At 42.8% G+C, this 23,569-nt stretch overlaps 1 protein-coding gene across 1 annotated transcript in view; it reads right to left on the bottom strand.

Annotated features, from left to right (window-relative positions):
- Positions 1-17,708, bottom strand: part of Alpk2 (alpha kinase 2) — a 112,633-nt gene extending 94,925 nt beyond the window's left edge. Inside the window, exons 1-2 of the mRNA XM_041639119.1 lie at positions 17,501-17,708; positions 3,632-3,758 (exon numbers count right to left, since the gene is read on the bottom strand). Coding sequence (XP_041495053.1) covers positions 3,632-3,740 — 109 coding nt within the window. The 5' untranslated portion in view covers positions 3,741-3,758; positions 17,501-17,708. The remainder of the gene's footprint in view (positions 1-3,631; positions 3,759-17,500) is intronic.
- Between the last annotated feature and the right edge of the window lie 5,861 nt (positions 17,709-23,569).

The following is a 23,569-nucleotide window of genomic DNA, read 5'->3' as shown; positions in this document are numbered from 1 at the left end:
GTCAGTGCCCCAGGAGGGCAGAAGGATTCCACTGGAGCTGGTGTTACAGTTGTGAGCCACCCAGTGTGGATGCTGGAAATCAAGCTTCAGTCCTCTGCAAGAGCAGTGTACATTTTTAGCTTCTAAGCCATCTCTCGAGCTCCTCACATTACCTTTAAGAAAATTAAATTTTTAAGTGTGTGGTGCAATTCTTAATATGGCAATTATTGAGAGTGCTGGCTAGTTTGATGTCAACTTGACACAAGCTAGACTCATTTTGGAAGAGGGAACATCAATTCAGAAAATCTGCCTACACCAGATTAACCTGTGAGCAAACCTGTGGGCATTTTCATAATTGATGATGGATGTGGGAAGCCTCAGCTCACTGTGGGTAGCACCATGCCTGGACTGGTGGTCCTGGGTGCTACAAGAAAGCAGGCTGAGCAAGCCACAGAGAGCAAGCCAGTAAGCAGCTCTGCTCAATGGAATGTCTTAGCTTCAGTTTCCACCTTGAAGTTCCTACCCTGACTCCCCTCAATGAGAGGGAGTGTGACCTTAGAGGTATAAGGTGAAATAAACCCTTTCCTCCCCAGCTGTTTTTGGTCATCGTGTTTATTACAGCAACAGAAACCCTAACCAGGCAAGGGTCCTGCCACTGAGCTATGCCCCAAGCTCATTGGAAATTTTACATGATAGTGCTCAAACCTGAACCTGAAAGAACAAAGCATATATATATATTTCTATATGGGCCTACAAGGTGTCTCAGTCTGTAAAGGCACTTGTTACTAAGCCTGATTATCTGAGTTTCAAGCCTGGGACCCACATGATAGAAGGAAAGAACCAACTCCCACGAACTGTCTTCTGACCTTACATGTGAGCTATGACATACGAGTGTAAATATGCCTACACACACATACGTGTGCACGTGCACACAGAAATAAATAAAATGTAATGAAAAAATTCTAGTGTGTCTATGGCCATGCCATTCTGAACATGCTCCACTGCCTTTGATCTCAGAAGCTAAGTAGGGCTGAGCCTGGTTAGATGCTTCAATGGGACAAGAACAAAGTTCCATTTTCTTCCTAAAGAAAGAAGAAGTCTAGAGCATAAATCTTCTAGAATAATGCTACCACAAAAGCTGACCCACTGACTCTTTTCCCTTGGAAGGTTTCATTCTTCCCTGGTAGCCATCAGCTACGCTGTGAATACTAACGGTTAATGGAAAAATTTAACCCACACAGCAGGAATTTTGTCTTTACTGTTACTAGGCAAGGTTTCCAGTGTGTCCCAAAGAGGTTTCTCACTACTCTCTCTGCCACCAAGAATTACCAAATGTGCTGTCTGTGCAGGAAGCAAAGTTCAGCATGCCATTCTAGAGCCATACCAGGACCAGTCTTGGGTTTTGTTTCTATATCATGTAACTTTTGACAAGCAACTCAGAAAGCCCCAAGAAGCCTCTATTCTTCTAAGGCATAGAAAAGGTAGGGAGATAAACGAGGTCAGGATGCTAAGAGTCAGAGACACCCGTACCAGCAGGACCTTAGAATACTCAGGGTCCGGCTCCTCATCTGCTTGCCAAGGCCACATATGTGCCTTTAAGCAGCTGTGGGGCTTTCCTACCTTCTTCTCCAGGTAGGTGTGTGTATAGCTGCCCCCAAGGCCAAGAACACAGGCCCACGTGCAAGGACGTACCCTAGCCCAGGAGCAGCTTGCCTCAACTTCCTATGGGCAGATGTTAGAGTAAAGAGGCGCTTCCCTGGAAACCAACAGAAGAGGAAGCTGTCAGGGTTCATTTCTGCCCCTTCTTCCCTGTCTCAAGCCCCCGACTCAGCCAGCTTCCTCCTGCCCCTGCTTAGGAAGCGCTGAATTCCTCCTTTTGTACCGTGTGTGGGGCCACACACACACACACACACACACACACACATACACTCATACACACACACACACACAAACCGAAAAAGAATGTAAAGTATGTGAGAGCTGGCCCCTGGAACATTCTGACCTCCAGGGCCTTTATTCAGAATGATCAGGGCTGGTTGCTCTCCTCCAGTTTCCTGATTGCAGCCAGGGTTTTCCCTGTGCATCTTCTGAGCCTACACCATCAGCCAGAAATGAGATGTGCATAGGGAAGTGGTAGCTTGTACCTTCTGGAAGGTTCTCTTTTCTCCTGGACACCTCACCTAAAACTTCTTCCTCCCTTTGTTTTCCAACGCTAAGGACGGGACCTACGGTCTTACGCATTCTACCACTGTGCAATACTCCTCCACCTTCCTCCCCTTGTTTTGAACCTCTCTATGAGTCACTGCCTGAACCATTCTAAATGATCTAGCCACTATGCGTGAGGACCAGTGACCCAGCTATGGAGGTTCTCTCAGAAGATTCAGGTTCAGCTTGGGTCTCTCCTTCTGTCTGAGCTCTGAGAAAGCCAGCTGTGGAGCTGGAGAGACTGAGTGTGGATGGGTACACCAGCCTCCAGACCAAAGACAAGGTTTCACCTTGACTTCTGCAAATGGCGGTTATTTCTATAGCCACGCTTCTCCTCTGAGTTCGGAAGAGAAGCTAAAGCGGGTAAGCCATTTCTCCCTGCCCTAAGGAAACACCATTGGGTGTAGTGCTCCTTGTTTTCAAGGGTAGCGATATAATCTAAGAAAGAAAAGAATCATCTACATAGATTTAAAAACTGACCTCTCTGTCAAATTACTGTTTTTATTCTTTATTTCTGTATGTGTGTATCTCTTCCTTTCTCCTTGTGTGTGTGTGTGTATATGTGTATATATACATATATGTGTCTCTTTCTCTCTGTCTGTCTCTGTGTGTCTCTTTGTGAATGTTTCTTTGTCTCTATTTTTCCATTTCTGTCTCTCTGTCTCTCTCTGTCTCTGTGGGCATGGGTGTGGGTGTGCACGCGCACGTGTGTCCTGAGAGTGCCACAACACATCTGTGGAAGTCTGCATGAGTCAGTTCTCTCCTTGTTGGGACACAGGGAACATCCTCAGGCTGTCAGGCTCACGCTGCGTGTATTTTTATCACCTGCATCACCTCTCTGCCCCCTTACCTTTAATGAAACCCCTTTACCATGGGCCACTAATACCCAGTCTTCAGCTCTCAGTGATCTAGGCTCCCGTCCGGGGGTAGTTCCCATCTTTGGCCTTACCTCCTCTGAGCACCTCTTGCTTTGGTTTAAATTCTTCCTTATTTGCCAGCATGCATCAGTGGGAGGCAAATTTGGGGCAAATTTAGCCAACCTACAAACATTGCTAAACGCTGTGAGAAGAGCTCAGTTTGATGACATGAAATTATTCAAGTTGTTCCTGGATGCCACAGCAAGTGACGAGTAGATTGTTTGAAAATCAGCAGTGAGGGGGCTGCCTAACCAAGAACCACAGCATGAGGTGAGGAAAGTCACTTGAAAAACATCACAGAGGATTGAGTTGCTTAACTGATTACTCAGAATAAATTTCTAAGGTAATTTTCTCAAATGTAGTTTTCATTGCCTTTGACCAATAAACCCTAAACTGCAGAGAGGTATGGGGTGGGGGTGGGGCAGTGAGTAGTTAGTCTAGGTTGACTAGCAGCTAGGCTAGGATGAGCAGTAGTTAGTCTGAGAAGCAGCTAGTCTAGGGGGAGTGGTAGCTAGTCTAGGGGTCATTACCAGCTATCATGCATCGAAGCACGACGTCAGACTTCTCCGGAACCTTCTGGGAAAGTAAGGTTGATAGAAAACACAGTGTGTGCCTCCGGGGGCAGCTTGGGTCTGTCATCCTTTCATGCCACGTGATCTGAAACACAAGTAAGGCTGCCATCACTCTATGTTCTGTGATTACTCTCACCTCCTTTGGCACCCACCCCACCTTTGATGAGCAGAAGTGAGGAGAGGAGACCAAGTCTAGGGGGCTTCACAGTATGGAAGGACCCTTGCCTCATTAGCAGGACCCAGCTCTGGAAGACCAAGGATTTAGGGTGGTGGCGGCCCTCTTGACTTTGGCATCTAGATCTAGATCTGGGTTCCTGTGTGACGCTACCTAGTAGACACTCCAGAACATTCTGCTCATAGGGGCTGGACGTTCCACCACTCACAAATGCCTTCTAAGGCCTCTCCAGCTATTGTTGAGGTTTGCAATGTCTCCTTCCTTTTAAGATGTTCTGTTTGGTTTAGAATAAGGTGAGTCCAAAATTGCCTCTGCATGGAAACCCTTCACTCTGTGCATCCAGGCAAAGGCATGCATCTAAGAGAACTTGCTGTTATCTTCCCTCCCTGTGCTGGAGGTCTGTGCTTTGCCTGAGGTTCCAGATTCACTTAGTGGGTAGAAAATGCTGCAGGGCTGAAGGTGGTACATGTTAGCATCCAAAAGCAAGAAAAGCCATGGACACTTGGACTGGAAGAGAAATTTGACATGCCTGGTGCCTGCTAGGACCTGTCAAGAGAAATGAAAAAGAAGGTTTGAAAAAGGATACCTTCTGAGTGTGAGTCCTTTTGGAAGCTGTTAAGAGACACGGGACTACACTTTCAATATTTTGGGTTACAGAACTTCTATAAACATGGATGTGGGGAGCCTGAAGCATCTGGAGTCCCCGAGTAACCCATCATATTCAACTCATATAAGAGTCAGGTGAACCTATCTCAGTGTATATGGCAAATTATTTCCACAGAACAGCAAGAGAATTCTCCTGTCACTCCACTCTAGATTAGCTTACAAGCACATTTGGTGGCTGAGGAGTCTACACCTTTTGCCATAAAGCCCAGATTTAATTCTTATCTATCAGCCTATCCTCACTTCTCACATAGGATTGTTACCAGGACCGTCCTGAGATACGAAGATCCAAGGAGGCTCAAGTCTTTTATATAAATGATAAAGTGTTTGCACATAACCTATTCATATTCTCTTGTTCTTTGAACCATCTCTGGATGATTTACAGTGCCCAGGATGCCACAGATGCTATGTAAAAAGTAGTTAGAAAGCCTCATTTAGGGAGTAGCGGGGATGGGGAGAGTCTACTTTTCAGCACATATACAATTTTATTCCAAAATAATTTTGATCTAAATGTGGTTAAACCCACAGATGTGAGCCTGTGCATATTTCTTAGTGGTCATAGTAATGTGTCACAGAAAAGGCTTCCCAACCAGAAAGAAGTTCCTTTAAAAGTTTCAAAACTTTTCAAAATTTGAAAATTCTTATAACTCATTTTTTTATGAGAAAGAAAATGCCTTTTTAAAAAACCTTGAAGGCAAAAGTGTCACTCAATGGTTGAATACTTGCCTGTCACATGGGAGACCCTGGTCCTTATCCCTAACACAGAAAGATAGAAACAAGAAAAAGAGGAGAGAAGGAGGGAAGGAAGAGAGAGAGAGAGACAGACAGACAGAGACAGACATAGGGACAGAGAGGCAAGGGGCATTGTTGACTTGCAGTGATGATAGTTCAGAATAAGTACAGAACAAGAAAAGTCAGTGGGGATGTGTCATCCACAATCTGCTGGGAGGGCCCACCTTTACAGAACAGGCAGAAGAAACAGCTCTTCAACTACAGTTTAGTTGTTCCTCACTAGAGGTTCAAGTTGGTCGTAGAAGCCGGAACTATAAAACTGGGTTGAGATTTATTTGTTTGTTTGTTTTGAGACAGTGTTTCTCTGTGTAACAGCTCTGTTTGTCCTAGAACACTCTCTGTAGACCAGGCTGGTCTTGAACTCCCAAAGATCCATTTGTCTCTGTCTCCTGAGTGCTGGGATTAAAGGCATGTGCCACCACATCTGGTGAGATTTTTTTTTCTTTATTTAAAGGTGTTTTTAAGATGTTAGAGTTGCTATTGCTCAGTAATACTGAGAAGATAATGTTAGAATCAGAGGTACACACATGACGGTAAGGGCAAATCTAAGGCACTTTTGTTTTTTTCACCTTGAATTGTACCTTGAAGTGCTGGAGATCAAACCCAGGGCCTGCACATGCTAGGATGTCCCCTGTTACTAGGCTACCTCCACAGAGCCCCATTTTTTAATGGTATTTTGCAACAGTCTAGCGAATTCCACACAGGGAAGGAACAAGGTTTGGCAAACCTACAGACCTGTGACTCCAAGTTGGAAAGGACACCTGCTGTGACTTATTGACCCAGGGTGATGTTTAGACACATCTGTACTGAGATAATTAATATACCACACACTTCACCCACTGAAAAGTTATGACTCCATGACTTTCGTTATAACTGGCTTGTGCAACCATCATCACCACAATCAATTTTAGAATACGCCATTACCCCCAAAAGAAACCTCACATCTCCCCGTCTCACCACCTTTACGCCCAGTCCTAGTCCACACGGCCTTCAGCAACCCCTAAGCTGTGTTCTATTTCTGTTAGGTTCTATGTGGGCTGGCCTCTTCTGAACACTTCGTATAATCAGAATCTTCCACTTAGCATAATATTGTCGAGTCTGTCTGCATTGTAATGCATGCTGATGAACGTCATTACCTTTTGAGGCCAGTATGCAATACTTCTTGGGAACTACTGTGGGCAATAAGATGACTACCTTGACTCTCCACATTCCTACAAGACTTACTCAGTGATTCTGGGGGATCTCACAGCTGGAAAATACTCTCCTAAGCAGAAGAAATTCTAGGCTTCTGGACCAAACCTAGCCTACCAGGAACAATGTAGATGCTGCTCTATGGCTTACCTGGGCCAAGTATCAAACCTATTTCCTCGTCTGTCAGCCGGGAATGGTAACAGAAGAAGGCTCAGAGCCCACATCGGCTGCCTCCTAAGACTATTACGTGGGCAGCTGATATAATAGTAATCTGGCGGCTCTCGAGCGAGCGAGAATGCTTTTTCACGAGTTTCCTTTTGTGCTGTGGGTTACCACAGTGCTGCTGTTTTGTAAAGTGATATGCCAGTTAACAGATACACATGTCTCCTGGAGCAGCCTCACTGGGAAAGTAATTTGCAGAGCAAGTTTCCCCCACTCTTATTCCTAGGACCACTGCTGTGGGTCAAATGGAAAGAAAGGGCTCACAAAGCTGAAATGGTGGTGAGGAACTCCCCCCACCCCCGTGTGTGAGCGGCAACTCCTCCACAGGTGACCACTTCCTGCCAGTTCTGCCTCACATGTGAAAGCACTGTCAGTATGTTTGACTCACAAGGCTGGGTTAGCTGCCACAAGTCTCAGACACTGGGCACTGACTGTTCCCTGAAGGAAAGGGACAGTTAAGTCGGGCTGTGGTTCATGTTTCGTGGCTTCTCTGAAGGTGAGAATGACACATTTATTGTTCTATGCTAGAGATGACAAATGGTATTGAAGGCGCTAGAGGTGACAAATTAATGCTGAATTAATGGCATTAGTGGAGGAAGTCACAGGTGGGCTTCAAAATCAATCTTAAAAAAAAAAGTATATTAGCCCAAAAGAACATCAGATTTTCAATTTCTCCCTGCTTTCCTTTTTTTCCCTGTATGATTCAGGGCAAGTTTCTTACTTTTTAAAAACTGATACAGGCTTTTAATTATATAGATTCTAAATATATATGTTTATGCTCTTAAAAGTACATATAATGTACATGTTTAGAGATGAGCACCTGAGAGGTTTTACACACATACACACAAATAATTAAACAAGAGATTGTGACTTGCGGTGGGGAGGGAGTGGTGAGGCATGGAAGGAGTTGGAGGGGAAGAGGGAAGGGTAGAGATGGTGGAAATATAGTACTATTCACATTTTATAAAGGTCTTCTGAATAGCAAAACAACCACTGTATAAGCATTGTCTAATATTTGTGGCTTTGGACTTGATGTCTGAAGAATTATAAAAATAATGTCTTTTACTCAAATTGGTAGAAAGAAAGTATGAGTCTATAGGCAGGTTCTTGAAGGCATCTCAAACACTTGCAAAAGTCCAGATTTTGTTGTTATTGTTGTTTTGTCTTTTGGGGTTTTGTTGTTGTTGTTGTTGTGGTTTGGTTTGGTTTGGTTTGGCTTGGTGGTGTTTTTTGTTGTTGTTTTGGGGGAATGTTGTTGTTTGTCCTTTGGTTTAGGGGTTGTTGTTGTTGTTGTTATTATTATTGCTGGTTTTTTGGTCCATCACAGACAGCTGTGAAAGCGACAGGACCACAGTGTGATACGGGCCCAGGTGAGCGGGCACTCAAATGTCATGCTCTCTTTTGGGTAGGGTGCTAAGTTGTATACAGAAAATAAAGACAAGAAAACAAACCTGTGAAAAGATGCTCAGCATCCTTAGTCATTAGGGAGACCCAAATCAGAGTCCCAGTGAGATGCCACCACACCCCTGCCAGAAGGGCTGCATATCAGTAAGGACGTGCAAAGAACAGAAGCAGCCCCTGAGTCTCCCCGGCGGAGTGTAAAAACAGTAAAGACATTGTGAAAAACAATTTAAGCTTCTTTAAAAAAATTAAACATGAATCTACCTAATGAGCTAGCAGTTCTACACCTAGAAATCCTTGCCAAGAGAAGTGAAGACATCCTTCTACACAGAAGCTCCACACAAACATCATTTGCAGAATTAGTCAGAGTACCAAAAATTAGAAGCAACCAGAATATCCAACTGGTGAATAGTCATACAACTGAGTAATGAGAGGAACAAAGAATGTTCATGGTGTGACATGGATGAACCTCAAAACGCTCTCAAATCATACTCAGCAAAAGAAGTCAGACCCAAAGACGTACAGTATTTTATTCTATATAGGAAACATTCAAAGGACACAGTAGGGACACAAGGTCAGTTAGTGGCTGCTGGTGGGAAGAAGACTAATTGACAACAAATATATATTCGTTAATGTATACATATACAGACACACACTTACATACACATACATACATACAATTACATACATATACACCTACATACACACATATGTGTGCACATACACATATACTCACATACATATGAACACATATGTACACACATATGCATACATATGCACACGTATACATGCATGCACATATACATACACACATATATGCATACCCATACACACATACATATACACATACATACATACACATATACAAACACTAAAAACTCAGCTACATCCCTAGCCCTTGATGGAATCCTTTAACAGCAATGCATGTTAAAAAGGAATTAAGGCAGTTCTGTATGACACAGACACAAAATAATCTCCAAAATATATTACTGAATAAAATGAAATATAGAAGTATTAAGTATGCTAGCCCTTCATTAAAAAAAAAAAAACTGAGGCCGACAAGGGGATAAGATGATTCACTGGATAAAGGGACTTGTCACCAAGCTTGACTACCTGAGCTGGATACTCAGAGCCCACGTGGTAAAAGTAGAAAGCACAACGACCAAAGCTGCCCTCTGACCGCTACTCACACCATGTGCATCGGCAAGTATAAACACGTGCACACAAGTGTGCGCACGCACACACCGAGACACACCCACCCACAGAGTAATAAAATATGAATGTGTTATAATGTGCTTGCTTGTATATTTAATGTGTTAGAAATACACTAACTGTAGTATGCTAGCTGTCCTGAGTACTTTCGGGAACATGATGATATTGTTTAAGAACAATGAATTTACATGTTTTACATAACAAAATTTAACTTTGACAGTATTTGTGTGTTCACTGCTAAAGACAGTGTGGATGCTGGGCTTGGAGTGGCTGCTTTCTCTAGCTCTTTTTAACTGTATTTTTTTTTTTTAATTTTCGGTAAACTACAGTTTTCTCAATGGTTCTCCCCTCCCCCTCCTCTCCCTCTCCTCTCCTCGCTTCTCCTCTGCCATTTAAACTCATTTTTAATTCTTTAATGGAGGGATTTTAAAAATAGGTCAAACGTATCAGAGCTTAGTATCTTCCCTAATTTCATATTGAGAAACACAGATGTGGTAAGTATCTTTCCCAAGGTCACACAGCTTTTCAATGAAAGAATCTGGGCTTCTTGAATATTCTTACTGATGTATTCAAATGATACACATTCATCCATCTTATCCTGGCCTCTGCAGGAAGAAGACAGGGAAGAGAGGAAGGCTCGCAGTGCACAGAGCAAACCCACTTTAGTGGTGCGCGTCTACGGTCCACCTACTGGCAAGCCCAAGGCGAGAGGATGGGAAGTTCCAGGTCAGCTGATGATGCAGGGTGAGATCCTGCTATAAAGTACAAAGTACAAAGAGGGATGAGGCTATCGCTCAGTCACGGAGTACTTGTCTAACCCTAGATTCAATTCCCAACAACACACACAAATACACATACTCACAAACAGTCTCTCACACAAGCACAGTCACAGAGAGGCGCACTCACAAACACACTCACACAAGCATACTTACACACAGCATATTCACACATAAGCACATTCACACACACACACACACACACACACACACACGAGACATGCATGCATACATGCACAGGTGGAACATTGTCCTGGGGCTAATGAGATCAACTCTTGTGAGTTAACAGTTCTTAATTGATTGAAAGCTGAGTTCCATAGACCATTACGTACAATCTCCAGTTGCATCAGCAAGACCCTTCAGAAGAAACACTGTAAAAGAAAAGCCCTCCTGTCTGACTTCCCTTGTTTTCCACATCCACCCAGTCTCCTACTACACCCACTGTAACAAACCCCAAGACAACGCTGTTGGGGAAATATTTACTTAAACAAGGCTGAGAAGGAAAATGCTGATGAATTTAGGACTTGGGATGACATGGGGAGAGCCTGGGACATTAGTTTCTCTTCAGACTTGCTCACTGCCACACACTAAAGAACAGGACTGATTCTTGATAGAATGAATTGAGCCTGAATTTATTACCCAAAACCAAGGCCCTGTCAGTATGGAGACAGAGGGCAAAAGAGCCATGCATGGAAAGGACACGTGATATGGCGAAGGGTGGCCTCCCTGCTTACTTGCTACCTGCCTCTAACCTTGCTAAAGAGTGTCTTAGACTGCTTCTACTTGCCTTATTTTCCAGATTTATCTATCTGTCTGTCTATCTACCTACCTACCTACCTACCTACCTATCTATCATCTATATATTTACCTACTTGTGTATGCATGTATGTATGTAGCCAAGACTGACCCAGACTGACCTTGAATTCGCCAGCCCCTACCTTAGATTCAGGCAAAGGCCATGAAGATATTTTGTTTTCAATTATTCTTTTTGTAATATCTCTTACGTATACAGGTGGTTTTTGCCTGCGTGTCTGTCTGCCCACAATGTATAGCAGATGCCCGTGGAGGCCAGATGAAGAAGACATTGGATCTCCCTGGAACTGGAGTTGCAGATGGCTGTGAGCCACCATGTGTGTGTTAGGAATCAAACCCAGGTCTCCCGAGAGAGCATTCAGTGCCCTTAAACACTGAGCCATCTCTCTACCAACCCCCACTCCAATTTAAATTAAACAGGAGGAATTATTTATGAAATGGGAAGCAATTTAAAGTTATATGTTACGAATAACAGCAATGATTAGATTTATGAGGAATTCAGTTAGTAAAGAGCTTAGAGTGAGCCAACTAACCAGCATCTCCCATGGTTCTCTGGTTGTAGGTAATGCTGTGTGGGATACCAAGGTATCCTGTCTTCAGACTCCTACTTTGAGCCTCTGCCCTGACTCCCTCAGTGACAGACTTGACCTAGAAGTAACCTCCTGTCTCCCACACCCTAAGTGCCAGGTTTGCAGGTGTATGCCACCATACCCGGCTTATGCAAACCTTGAGTCATAAGCCCTTTAGAAATTTCCAGTTTTTCTTGAGGCAGCACTATCAGAGGAAGCAAGAAATGCATTGGGGATAAAGAATGTCACACCTAAAACAAACGTGTAAAGAGCTCCAGGGGCTGGAGAAATGGCTGGGCACCTCACAGCTACTCAGAACCATATGCAACTCTAGTTCCAAGGGATCTGATGCCTCTTCTGACCTCCACAGGCCCAAGGAATGCATGTGGTGCACATGCATACATGCAGGCAAAACACTTACACACATGAAATGTAATAAACATGCTTTTAAAATAGAAGTTAGCACTCTTCAGAGCACAGTACTGCATCTAAGGACTCTCCATTGACGGTTAACATTGCTGTGTGGAAAAATACTTTTATTTGCCTGGGCTGTACTTTAAAACAGTCTCATCCCAAGGCTTTCTCAACCTTCCTAACACTGCAACCCTTTAATATGATTTCTCATGTTGTAGTACCCCAACCATAAAATTATTTTCATTGCTACTGTCATTTTGCCATTGTTATGAATCATGATGTAGATATCTGATATGTGACCCCCACAGGTTGAGAATCACTGCTTTAAGGCATACTATTAACTCTAAACCAAGGGAAGTAATGGGATGCCTTCAGAGGCCTTTTTCCAAACATTGTTTCAGTGTGTCACTAATTGCTGTCCCCTGGATTCTCCCACCGCTCATCTTCCTGGTGACTTGGTGTGGTCAGACCTGCCTTGCATGCTCTGTGAGCTCTGGTTGGTCTAAGCTGATCATGGTTTTCCTGGGTGCTGATCAGTTCAGTAACCAAGTCTGAGCCGATCACGTGTACTTGGTCCAGAAGGTAGTGCAGGAGGCAATCCAAACCGTGCCGAGCTTAGGCCATTCATTCTGCCCTCAGCACAAAAGAGAAAGCGTGCGTGGGTTAGGGATATGGGGGGGAGATGTCAGAGTGAATTTTTTTGACAGAAAGCATCTATCTTGAGACTGTGAGAAAGCCGGCTTGAGGTTGAAACCAAAACAGAGAGAAGCTGAGCCTCCAGAAATGCAGAGACAGAAGATGAGTCCTCACCCATCTCCTAGACTTTTCTTCCACTGTATGAGCAATAAATCCCATGTTGTTCCGATGGTCGGTAGGCTAATCTTGTCTTATTTTTCAAAGACATATTGGAGTATCCATACCTCCTCCTCCTTTACCCTGGTTCCTGAAATTCCTACTCTACATTCCAGATTATGTATCGGACATCACATAACAATCAAGTTTTAGGCAGAAGTAACAGACTGGAGATCATCAAATTATAGACAGAAGCAACAGATTTAAGGCTGGATGGTTTACCCAGTGAATGCTTCCCTAAGAGAGCACTGGGGAAACTGGGAAGTATAGCCAAACTCATCTTATTCCGTAACTATTCCTTTTCTGCCCTTGTGATTATTCCTTGCTTCTGTTACACATCTTCCATAGCTGCCTGTTCAAATCCCACCCAGTTAGAATCACTTACACACAAGAGCTTGCTTCCTCTAACGGCTTCCCTGATACCCTCAACTGGAAGAAAACTAGCCCCTTTCAGAGGATGGACTGCTCTCCCACACACGACTAAACTGAGAACTCTTTACCTACAGAGTATCTGGTTGGACTATCTTCTTTGAATTATTTTAAGCTCTAACACAATATGTCCATAACCTTGGCTTCTCCGAGAAAGCAAATCCAATGACTGAAAACCATGTTTGTCTATTGGAATTGCAAGCCAAAGAGTGGTTTCTGCATCACAACAATCAGCATCACCTGAGAATATGGACAACACAAGAATCTGTGGGACCTTCAGAACCAGAGGTTCTTCAGTGAAGTCCACCAACAGGTATTTAACAGGTTGTCTGGATTCTAGTGTGCTTGGAATTGGAAGAACAACTAGACCCAAGAACGCTTTAAGCTATGGGTTGAGGAGTAGATGACCCTGGTCATCTAGGAGCAGGTTGAAGATCAAGTGAAGATCAAGGAGAGCTCTGTGCCCTGTGATGAAACCATAGCAACCATGGAGGGTTTGACTCTGGGGTAGTAAATGCATGGTGCCCAGACTGAGCTATCCAGTGCTGAGGGTCCTGTTAGTTTGGCATCCAGGTTTTGACGCGAAGCCCAGGACGTCCTCATTAGGTATGCATCTAAAGGAACTCCAATAAGGGGTCTAGACTCTGTGTGTGTGTGTGTGTATGCATGTGTGTGTATGTGTGTTATGTGTGTGTGTGTCCATGTGTGCTGGTGTACTTGTAGGGGTTGCATGCGAATATGTGTGCAGGTCTTAAGACAACAGTAGTCGTTCCCCACATGTCATCCACGTTGGCTTTGATTTCTTGTTGGCGCTATGTTTTTACTTTTACGTATTTGTGTGTGGGTGGTGGTGGGCATGTGTGTGCTATGACATGGATGTGGACATCAACCGACCGCTCATGGTAATCAGTTCTCGCATTCTACAATGTGGGTCCCAGGGTCTGAACTTAGGTTGCCTACCCGGTACCTCTACCCACTGAAACTTTTTAGTGACTCTAGCTTTTGTTTGTTTTTTTTTTTATTTTGTTTTCGAGACACTAACTTTCATCAGCCTATAGCTCACCTAGCAGGCTAGGCTGGCTGCTGAACCTCAGGATCTGCCTGTCTCTACCCTTATCAAGATGACATCACTCACCATAATGCCTGTGTTTTTTGTTTGTCTTGGATTTTTTTTTAATTGTAAATTCTGAGAATTAGGCTCATTTCCTTATGCTTGGAAGGCAAGCACCTTACCGACTCTTACTGACTAAACTATTTCCCCAACCCTAACCATTCTTTAGTGTTCTTTTCTTTCTTTATTGCCAGTCATAGACGGCACAATTGCTCCCGCCCACGTTTCTTATATAATTGTACATTTCTAGTTTTCCTTTTGGGCAGATTTAAGCTGAGAACCACAGGACTGTTTGTGACCTTCCAGTGACTCAGGCAAAGAATTCATCAAGATATTCTTATCTGTCTGGGGAAAAACCCTGAGATGGTTCAAAAAAGGAAGGGACAATACAGATGTCCCACGAGCCCTAGGCAAGATTCTTGTCTCTCTACTCCCAAGCCTCATTATCTCCTACCGAGTTCATAGCGCTGGTCTACTGTGAGCCTCCATAGACCAGAAACCACCCTGCTTCCATGATGGCCTCTTCAGGTGTGGGGTCTGTCCTACTCTACCAACTACATGTCTCCTTAGAGAATTCCTATCTCTCCTTCCATGCTCTACTTGGCCTGTTTAATCAATGTGAAGACAAACTATAATTTTTGAGGAAAGCTAGGCTCCTGCCTGACTTTACATAGTTTCCACAATAACCACAGATATTGGCTTGTACATGTAGATTTACCCTACCTTCTATTCCTGTGGTTATCCTAACACTTAGACTTTAACATGGTACTGATAGATATTTTTAAAAAAATATTCTGAAATGATGCTGATAAATCTTTACTTATCCTGTAAGATAATAGACATATCATCTGACAACTTATGCTGGATAGGTTGTGGGGTAAAGGGAACACTCCTGCATTGCTGGTGGGAGTGCAAGCTGATACAGCTCCATTGAATGTCAGTATGGCTATTACTCAGAAAATTAGGAAACAACCTTCCTCAAGATTCAGAAATACCACTTTTGGGTATATACCCAAAAGATGCTCAATCGTACCACAAGGGTATGCGTTCAACTATGTTCATAGCAGCTTTGTTTGTCATAGCCAGAACCTGGAAACAACCTAAATGCCACTCAACCAAAGAATGGATAAGGAAAATGGTACATTTACACAATGGAGTACTACACAGCAGAAAAAAAATAATGACATCTTGAAATTTGCAGGCAAATGGATGAATCTAGAAAACATCATATTGAGTGAGGTAACCCAGACCCAGAAAGACAAATATCAAATGTACTCAGTCAAAAGTGATTTTTAGACATAAAGAAAAAAAATAGCCTACAATTTACAATCCCAGAGAACCTAGATAACAATGAGGACCCTAAGAGAGACATACATGGATCTAATCTACATGGGAAGTAGAAAAAGACAAGATCTCCTGAGTAAACTGGGAGCATGGGAACTTTGGGAGAGGGTTGAAGGGAAAGGGAGAGGAAGGGAGGGGAGCAGAGAGAAATATATAGCTCAATAAAAATCAATCTAAAAAAATCTCTCAAAAAAGGCATATGATCTTCAGTTAAAAAATCATATTTTCTCTTATTAATCATCAAAATATTCTAAGGTAGAATCCTTTTTAAGAGTTGTTGTTTTGACATATTGTTTTCAAGTACAGAGTTTTTCTTGAAGTATCTAATTTTTTCATTGTGCCACTATCAATAAGAAGTGTTTTTCCTATTACTTTGTATAGTTCCTGTGATCATATCCTGAAGTACTGTGGGAGAGACTTTTTAACGGCAAAAAAAAAAAAAAATACTTTTTAATGAAGACAGCCTACTTTTGTTGAGAAACTATGGTGCCATGGATACTGCAGGTGTTTGGCTCATCCCAGCCTCTATCAGTCCTGTTAAAATGGATGCTATCTTCATTTTACAGGTGAGAAAACTGGGCTGTAGTTAGAGGCAGATCCCAAATTGAGCTTTGGATCCCGTCCTTTCTTCTTGAAGACTTCCTCGGCGCCGTGCAGGTCAGGGAACTCTCAGGCACATTCTCCCTGCGTATGCTAATATCTATACATAAGTGTGCACAGGGCTGTTCAAAACCTGTTATGAACACAAACTCCACTCTACTAAAAATGCACCCAAATTCTGATCCCGTGTTTGATAAACACTTGAAAAGGACAGTATACTTTGAGACTTAAAATGTATTTAAATCCTGACTTCCAGTATCTGCAGCTGCTTATTAGCCATCAGCAGGTTTTAATATAAGATGTGTTGAATGGCTGCTATAAAAGGTTGCTCAGATTCTTGGTTAAGTGCCGAACCCTAGAGCACATAACTCTCGCTCGTTCCCCTTACCTGGCCTGCTGGTCTAATCAGACTACATGCCTTTAGAGCACTGTTCCGGCTTGACTGAAAGAAGGCTACCTTTGCACGAGGAGGAAGCTGTGGAAAGGAGATAATCTGAGCAGAAGCAGGTGAAATGCTGGCCTTGCTTAGATCTATTTTTAAATGGCTGTCAGACGCCTGTAACTGACACCCTTAATTGGAAGTTCTGAAGTTTAAATGTATTTATTAAAATTTACTAAAATGTAACATGATGACGAATCCTGTTTTTTAATGATTTCCCTTTTGGGCTGACTTTTTAATCTCGAGGATTTTTTAAATCTGTTTTAGTGACAGTGAATGTCTATATAAGTCATTTTTAAATACCCACTGATTTCCCAGCAACTTGAGCTATTATTGCACAAGAAAGCTGCCCACCTAGAAAGCTAACATTTTCTAATCATTCAGAAAATCCCAAGCAAAAAGAATAATATTTGAACAAAATATTAAATGCCCGGGGCTAGTATCAAGTAAATATTTGCCTTGATTCCTCAAGTTTACAGTGGACATGATCTTCATTTACAAATCGGTCCTTTGGGTCGTTTTTTATGTTTGTTGTTCTAACTGTTAAGACAGGGGTGGTGTGAAAGGAATGATTTTAATCACTGGCAAGCCAAAATAAACAAACATTTTAAAATGTTCCCAAGTTTCATAGAGGTCAGAGGCGACTTGACACAAGACCTTGAACATTTGGCCACGTTAAAGCCTGATACACCGCAATATCCCCTCCAGCCTTGGTCTGTCTCAAAAGGAGACAGCCTGCCTTTGTTCTCTGTTATAGAAAATGTCGACAGTGATATTTAAAGGATAGCCAATCCTTGTTAAAAACTGAAAGTCTCCATACTTACTTTTCAATTCTGTTTATCCAGGAGATGTTATTGGAGGGCTGGCTTGCTGTCGGGGTCCCCTGGCCGTATGTGAAGCATTGATTGGACGTCTTTATGTCCTTGTCCCCTGACAGGGACTGAGATTCAGGGTCTCGTCCACAAACAAATCAAAGTGCAGTTGGGTCTGTTTCAGAAAAACTCATGTCTTCTTAGGAGGGAAAAGTCCGCGTCCAAGCAAGTTCTGGAAGGAGAGCAAGTTTTGCCTGCCCTTGAATGAACTAGGTCACGGCTGAAGCTGGAGAATTTTTTTTTTTTTTTTTGCATCACTGTGATGAAACTTGAGGGCCGTTTTCTGCAGTAGGTGCGACTCTTGCTGGCACTGCTTGCCTGAGAGGCCCTGGCAAAGGGACTTGATGAAACACAGCCCTAGGGAGTTGAGATCCAGATGAGCCTTCACTGACTGCTGCTGGAGGACAGCTCTCGCACAGTCTGTGCAGGACCTTGATTTAATCGCTCTCCTCTGAGGACAGCGAAGGAATCAGGCATTTGGAAGTCGTGATAAGGAAACCCCCAGGGAGGGAGATGAAAATAAGATCTCACGTGTTATCCCTTTAGAAATGACACTGAGTCTCCCTCTGAAATTCTCTGAGCAGAAGACACAAAAGACAGGAGTTTCCCCTCCCCTGAGGAATTTGAGGCCATTCTCAGCAATACAATGCGTTTAATGCCAGCCTAGGCTATCTGAGACCTTGTCTGAAAAACAGTCAGGCATGGTAGCAACACACCTTTAATCCCAGCAGTTAGGAGGTAGAGATTAGCAGATCTCTGTGAGTTTGGGGCCAGCATGATCTATATAATGAGTTTCGGGCCAGTCAGGGCTACATAGAAACACCCTATCTCTAAATTAATCAGTTAATTAATGAACAAACAAATGAATGAAAACGATTATGAGAAACCATAGAAAGTGCTCCCAGGCCCTAGTCCTGCAGTTTGTCGGCCATTATTCCTGTTTCAAAGAAGTTTTGGTATGAGCGTTTCTTTGAATTTTGTTTAGACCCAAGAAAGGACATGGAAAATCCAGAGACATCCTTTTTTTAAGTTTTCTTGCCTCACTACAAAAATATTTTAAAGCTTGATACCTGGAAACTGACTAGTTAGAAGGAGACCTCTTGTGAGACAGACGTGGCTAAAATTAGCACCTCTAAGTGGGTGACTTTGAAAGGGACATGACCGAAACCTCCCTCTGTGGTGAGCCCTGTGCTCCTCAAAAGCAACGCGACGGTGTGAGTTACAGTGTGTGCCTCCCTGTTATTGACAGAAGAGGTTCACAAGACAAAAATCCACAATCTGAAGCTATTAAATGTCAGGCTTGCACAGCTGGAGGGTTCAGTTCTTCAGTTTTATCTACACAGGAGAAGAAAAATATTGAAAGTTGAAAGGCCCTGAAGTAACACCGCTCTTTTGCAAACACACCCGTGGCATGGGACTGGACAGAGAGAACCAAATCCCTGGGTCTTTTCAGTCTAAGATCTGTTCCAGAGAAGGAGGAAGAACTTAATAGTCGGGACAAATAAACAAATCGGGCCATTGAGATGGCTCGGTGGGTAAAGGCACTTATCACCAAGCTTGACAACCTCAGTCCCGTGCCGGGACTCACTTGCTAGAAAGGAAGGACCAATTCCCACAGGTTGTCCTCCACCGTTCTGTGTGCTGAGACACATGTACATATACACAGTAAATACATAAACAAACAAATGTACTAAAAACAGTAACAGTAAAGGAATGTCACACACACAAAACAGGAGAGGATAAAGTCAAAAACGAACAAATGGCCCAACACAATAGAGCAATATGAAGTGGTTAGGAAAGAGAGTTCTTATATGAGACAGTTGAAACTCACTCTGAGGCTTACTTTTATTTCAAGACCAATTCCTTGAACTCCTAGTATTTATCTCCTAAAAAAAAATAAATGTAATACTATAGATATCTGCAAACCCATGTTTGCTGCAGTAAAATTCACAATGAGCTAATTAGGAATCAGCCTACATACTCCTCAACAGATGAATGGATAAAGAAAACGTGGCATGTTTGCACAATGGACTATTCAATCACCCATTCAAGAAATTAAAATTATGTTGCCTACAGGAAAATGGATGGAACTGGAGATCATTGTGCAAGATAAGCCAGTCTCAGAAAGTCAAGTGTGATGATCGTTAATCATCGTCAACTTGAACGGACTGAGAACTCACTGCAGAAAAACACCTCTGGCTGTGGGCGAGGGTATTTCCAGAAGGTTTGACTGAGGCTGGAAAACAAACCTGAATGTGGGCAGCGCCATTCTGGGAACCAGGGTCCTGGGATGAATGAACAGGAGAAGGCTAGCTAAGCATCACATTCATTATCATCCTCCCTGCTGCTTCCCCCCTCGCCATCCCCCGACCCCCCACCCCCACTGCAGATGTCACGTGACCAGCTGCCATGCCTTTCCTCACTGTGATGGGCTGTGTCCTCTCACACTGTAATCCCTCAGTCAGGTTGCTTCTCACCTGCTCTTGGATCACAGCGACTAGAAAAGAAGCAACACAACAAGCATCATGTATATCATGTATTTTCTATCACATGTAGAATTGGGGATAGTGGATTTTTTGTCAGCTTGGTACCAGCTAGGGTCATCTGGGATAAAAGGACCCTCAATTGGGGAAATGCCTCCATGTGACTGGCCTGTAAGTATGTTCTTCATTGATGGTCAATGAAGGGGGCAGCAGCCCACTCTGGGCAGCGTCCCCTCCAGAGAAGGTGGTCTTATGCTCTATACAAAAGCAGGCTAGTCCAGCATTGGGAGCAAACTGGTAAGCAGCATTCTTCATGGCCTCTGCTCCAGTTCTTGCCTCCAGGTTCCTACTTCAAGTTCCTACCCTGACTTCCCTCCATGATAGACTGTAAACTATAAGACGAAATGAACCCTTTCCTCCCCAGATTGCTTTTTATCATGGTGTTTATCACCATGGGCTAGAACAGGGAAGTAGAACAGGATATGAGAGGTGAAGGAACAAGAACGAGAAACAGAACAGGTGAGCAGGGCAGCACACATATAAGAGCTATGGAAATGTTATAATGAAACCCATTGCTTTGTGCAATTTATATTCTGATGAAAGTAAAATGAATGTATGAAGCTGATATATATATATATAAACATATATATAAACACATATATATTAGGTCTGACCACATTTGCTTTGTCAATTATCTCATCAGCCCACAGATACTAGAATTCTTGTTTAAATAACAGTTTTTGAAGGGCATAGATTCATAAAAATCAATAAAACAAACAAAACATGGAATTAAGTCCTATTTAGCCAGGATATTTGCTCTGAATTTTCTGCTTACTCGGGAAAGATAGAAGTAAGATTTTGAAGAGGAAATGTAAGGCCTATACATTTTTATTACATTAAAAACTACAAGTTTGTGCATAAAAATAAAATGGTAAAACATTTAGCACCATCTCAAGTAAAGCAATATAGAATAAAAGAAAAGAGGTTTCAGTGATCTTTTTCTGATGCTATAAACCAGCAGTGCCCGCCCTGTGTGTGGATCGTGACCCTTTCAGGGTTCACATCAAATATCCTGCATATCAGGTACATTATGATTCATAACAGTAGCAAAATTACAATTATGAAATAGCAGCAAAATAATTGTATTATTGGGGTCAGCACAACTTAAGGAACCGTATTAAAGGGTCACAGCATTAGGAAGGCTGAGAACCACTGCTTAAGCAAAAAAAAAAAATATTTCTTCTGTAGGGAGATTTCCCTCCTACTGAGTACAGTTAGAAATGTAGTTTTATTACAGATGTTTTTGTATTCCTCTTCCCAGAATCCTGTTTGCTATTTTCTTAGCTTCACAAAGGAATGGATGTCCTCATGATCAAAGGCATCAGAGGCTTTGGGGTAGAGACCAAGTTGATCGCTAGCTAATCTGAACACTTAGAGCAAATCCACTTGATTCTCAGCTGCTCTTTGCTCCCATATCTTGGGCTAGGACTGGTACGTGGGGAACTTATCTGCTCGTATTTGTCTTCTGGCAGGGCAGGTCTGTGAACGCTGGTGTAGGATGTCAGAAGTGATGTCATACCCTTCCCTGCTGAACACTTTCTTGGCTGAGGCTTGGTACCAATCACATGTCTGAGCAGAGGTTCTGCCAGAATCCTTGGGACAAGCTGCAGCTACTTAGGTGTCTCTTGCTTTAGGGAGCTATCAGTGTTTGAGAAGGAACCACACACACACACACAGCATACACTCACACAGACACATAAATAAAAATAAATCCTAAGAGAAAAAGAAAAAAAAGAAAAACCAAACAAAAAATAAACAAACCAAAAAAAACAAACAGTGTAAGACCAACCATAGCTGTTATGCTGGAAAAATACTTACAGAAATCACCTAAAGGGATGCCACAATTTGATGTCTTATGTATGATTGAAAACCTTGTTGGTGCTGGGCAATGGTGGCACATGCCTTTAATCCCAGCACTCTGGAGGCAGAGACAGGCAGATCTCTGTGAGTTTGAGGTCAGCCTGGTCTACAGAGTGAGTTCCAGAACAGGTTTCAAAGCCACACAGAGAAACCCTGTCTTGAAAAAGAAACAAAAAACACCTTCTTGGTTTTGGGCAATAATAGTGAATCTCTATGATGATCTGCCTGGATCTGTTCCCATCTCCTCCCCTCACTTTGAAGCACAAAGGATCCATCATGGGCGTTTTCACTGTCATGGGGGTTTTCACTGTCATGTGTGATGGAGGCTCATTAGATTTAAACAGCAGAAATGTTTGCACTCAACAGTGTCAGTGCTGGGTGTAATCTTGGCGGCAGGTGAGTGGAGAAGGCCGTCATCACTGTTCCTGGCTTAAGAACGAGACTGCGACAAAGTCTACATTCACATGTAGTGCAGGTCAGAGAGAACCCAGCTGTCGGCATAGCCTCCCCATGAACAGAAGACTCAGGTCAGGGCATTGCAGAAGCAAACCCCAGGGCAGGCTTGAAAATGGTAGAAACTTAACTGCCCTCCTCTTGGCTCTCACTAATCTATTGGCAGAACATGGGAGATATTAATCATTTATGCTTTATGCTACTAAACTGCTCATTTCAAATGGGTGTGACAAGTGGTAAACTCTACACTGTTTACATTTTACCACGTATCTTGTTGATAGAGATGCCCTCCCTCACCACTGCAACCAACTGTGATCATGTGACTATGCCTGTACAGTATATCAGCTCTCTGAGACCTAAGTATCACAAGGTAGGAAATACACCCATGCAAAACAATGCAACACATTTTTGGAAATAAACTGAAGAGTGTGCACCCGGAAAGCCCCTCCCAAATACTAACCACAATGGGAGGAAGCATAAGAGGGTGAAAACCCAAAGTTTGCAGCCATAGCTTAGAGTCCACGCTGTCGCATTGTGTATAGTCTGACACAGCGCAATCACAAATTAGGGATGCTGGGAGCATTTGGGCTTTTTTGTTTTAGTCTGTGCTTTCTGTTCTAGCGATAGCCTTGCTCCCAAACATTTTTGAGGCAAACAGGTTTGAAGCACTTTAAACTACTTATGTCACCAGAACTAGGCAGTCTGTGTTGAAGAACTCCGAGACAGCTAGGCTGAAACTGAGTTACTGCTGGTTTAAGCTGATCTGACAGGTGACGATGGACCAGAAGGACGCTGAACACTCAGTGCTACTTCCAAAGATAAAAAAAAAAAAAAATCTGTATTTTTTTAAATTAAAAAGTTTTCTCCCAGAGGACAATTAGTGGAATCTACTGTAAAATTTAGAGACATCCAAATGCACAAACAATTCATAAAGTAAATTGTAAAGTGGTACCCAGAAAAAGGAAGGCATAATTTGATTAATAATGTCAAACCAAGGGATATAAATCACTTAGAGCGATAAAATTCTTTGGAAATTTTCTACACAGAAAATCCATTTTCTCAACCTAAAGTCATCATAGCTTTAAAGAATGTGCAAAAATGGGCCTGCAGAGGTGGCTAATGGGTCAGAGTATTTGCTTCACTTTCAGAAGACCTACAGTTAGTT

This window comes from Microtus oregoni, unplaced genomic scaffold (genome assembly GCF_018167655.1).
Source record: "Microtus oregoni isolate MIOR12 unplaced genomic scaffold, Mior012 000057F_ref0000458, whole genome shotgun sequence".
In the NCBI taxonomy this organism is placed as follows: Eukaryota; Metazoa; Chordata; class Mammalia; order Rodentia; family Cricetidae; genus Microtus; species Microtus oregoni.
This window is presented reverse-complemented; position numbering and strand designations above follow the sequence as displayed.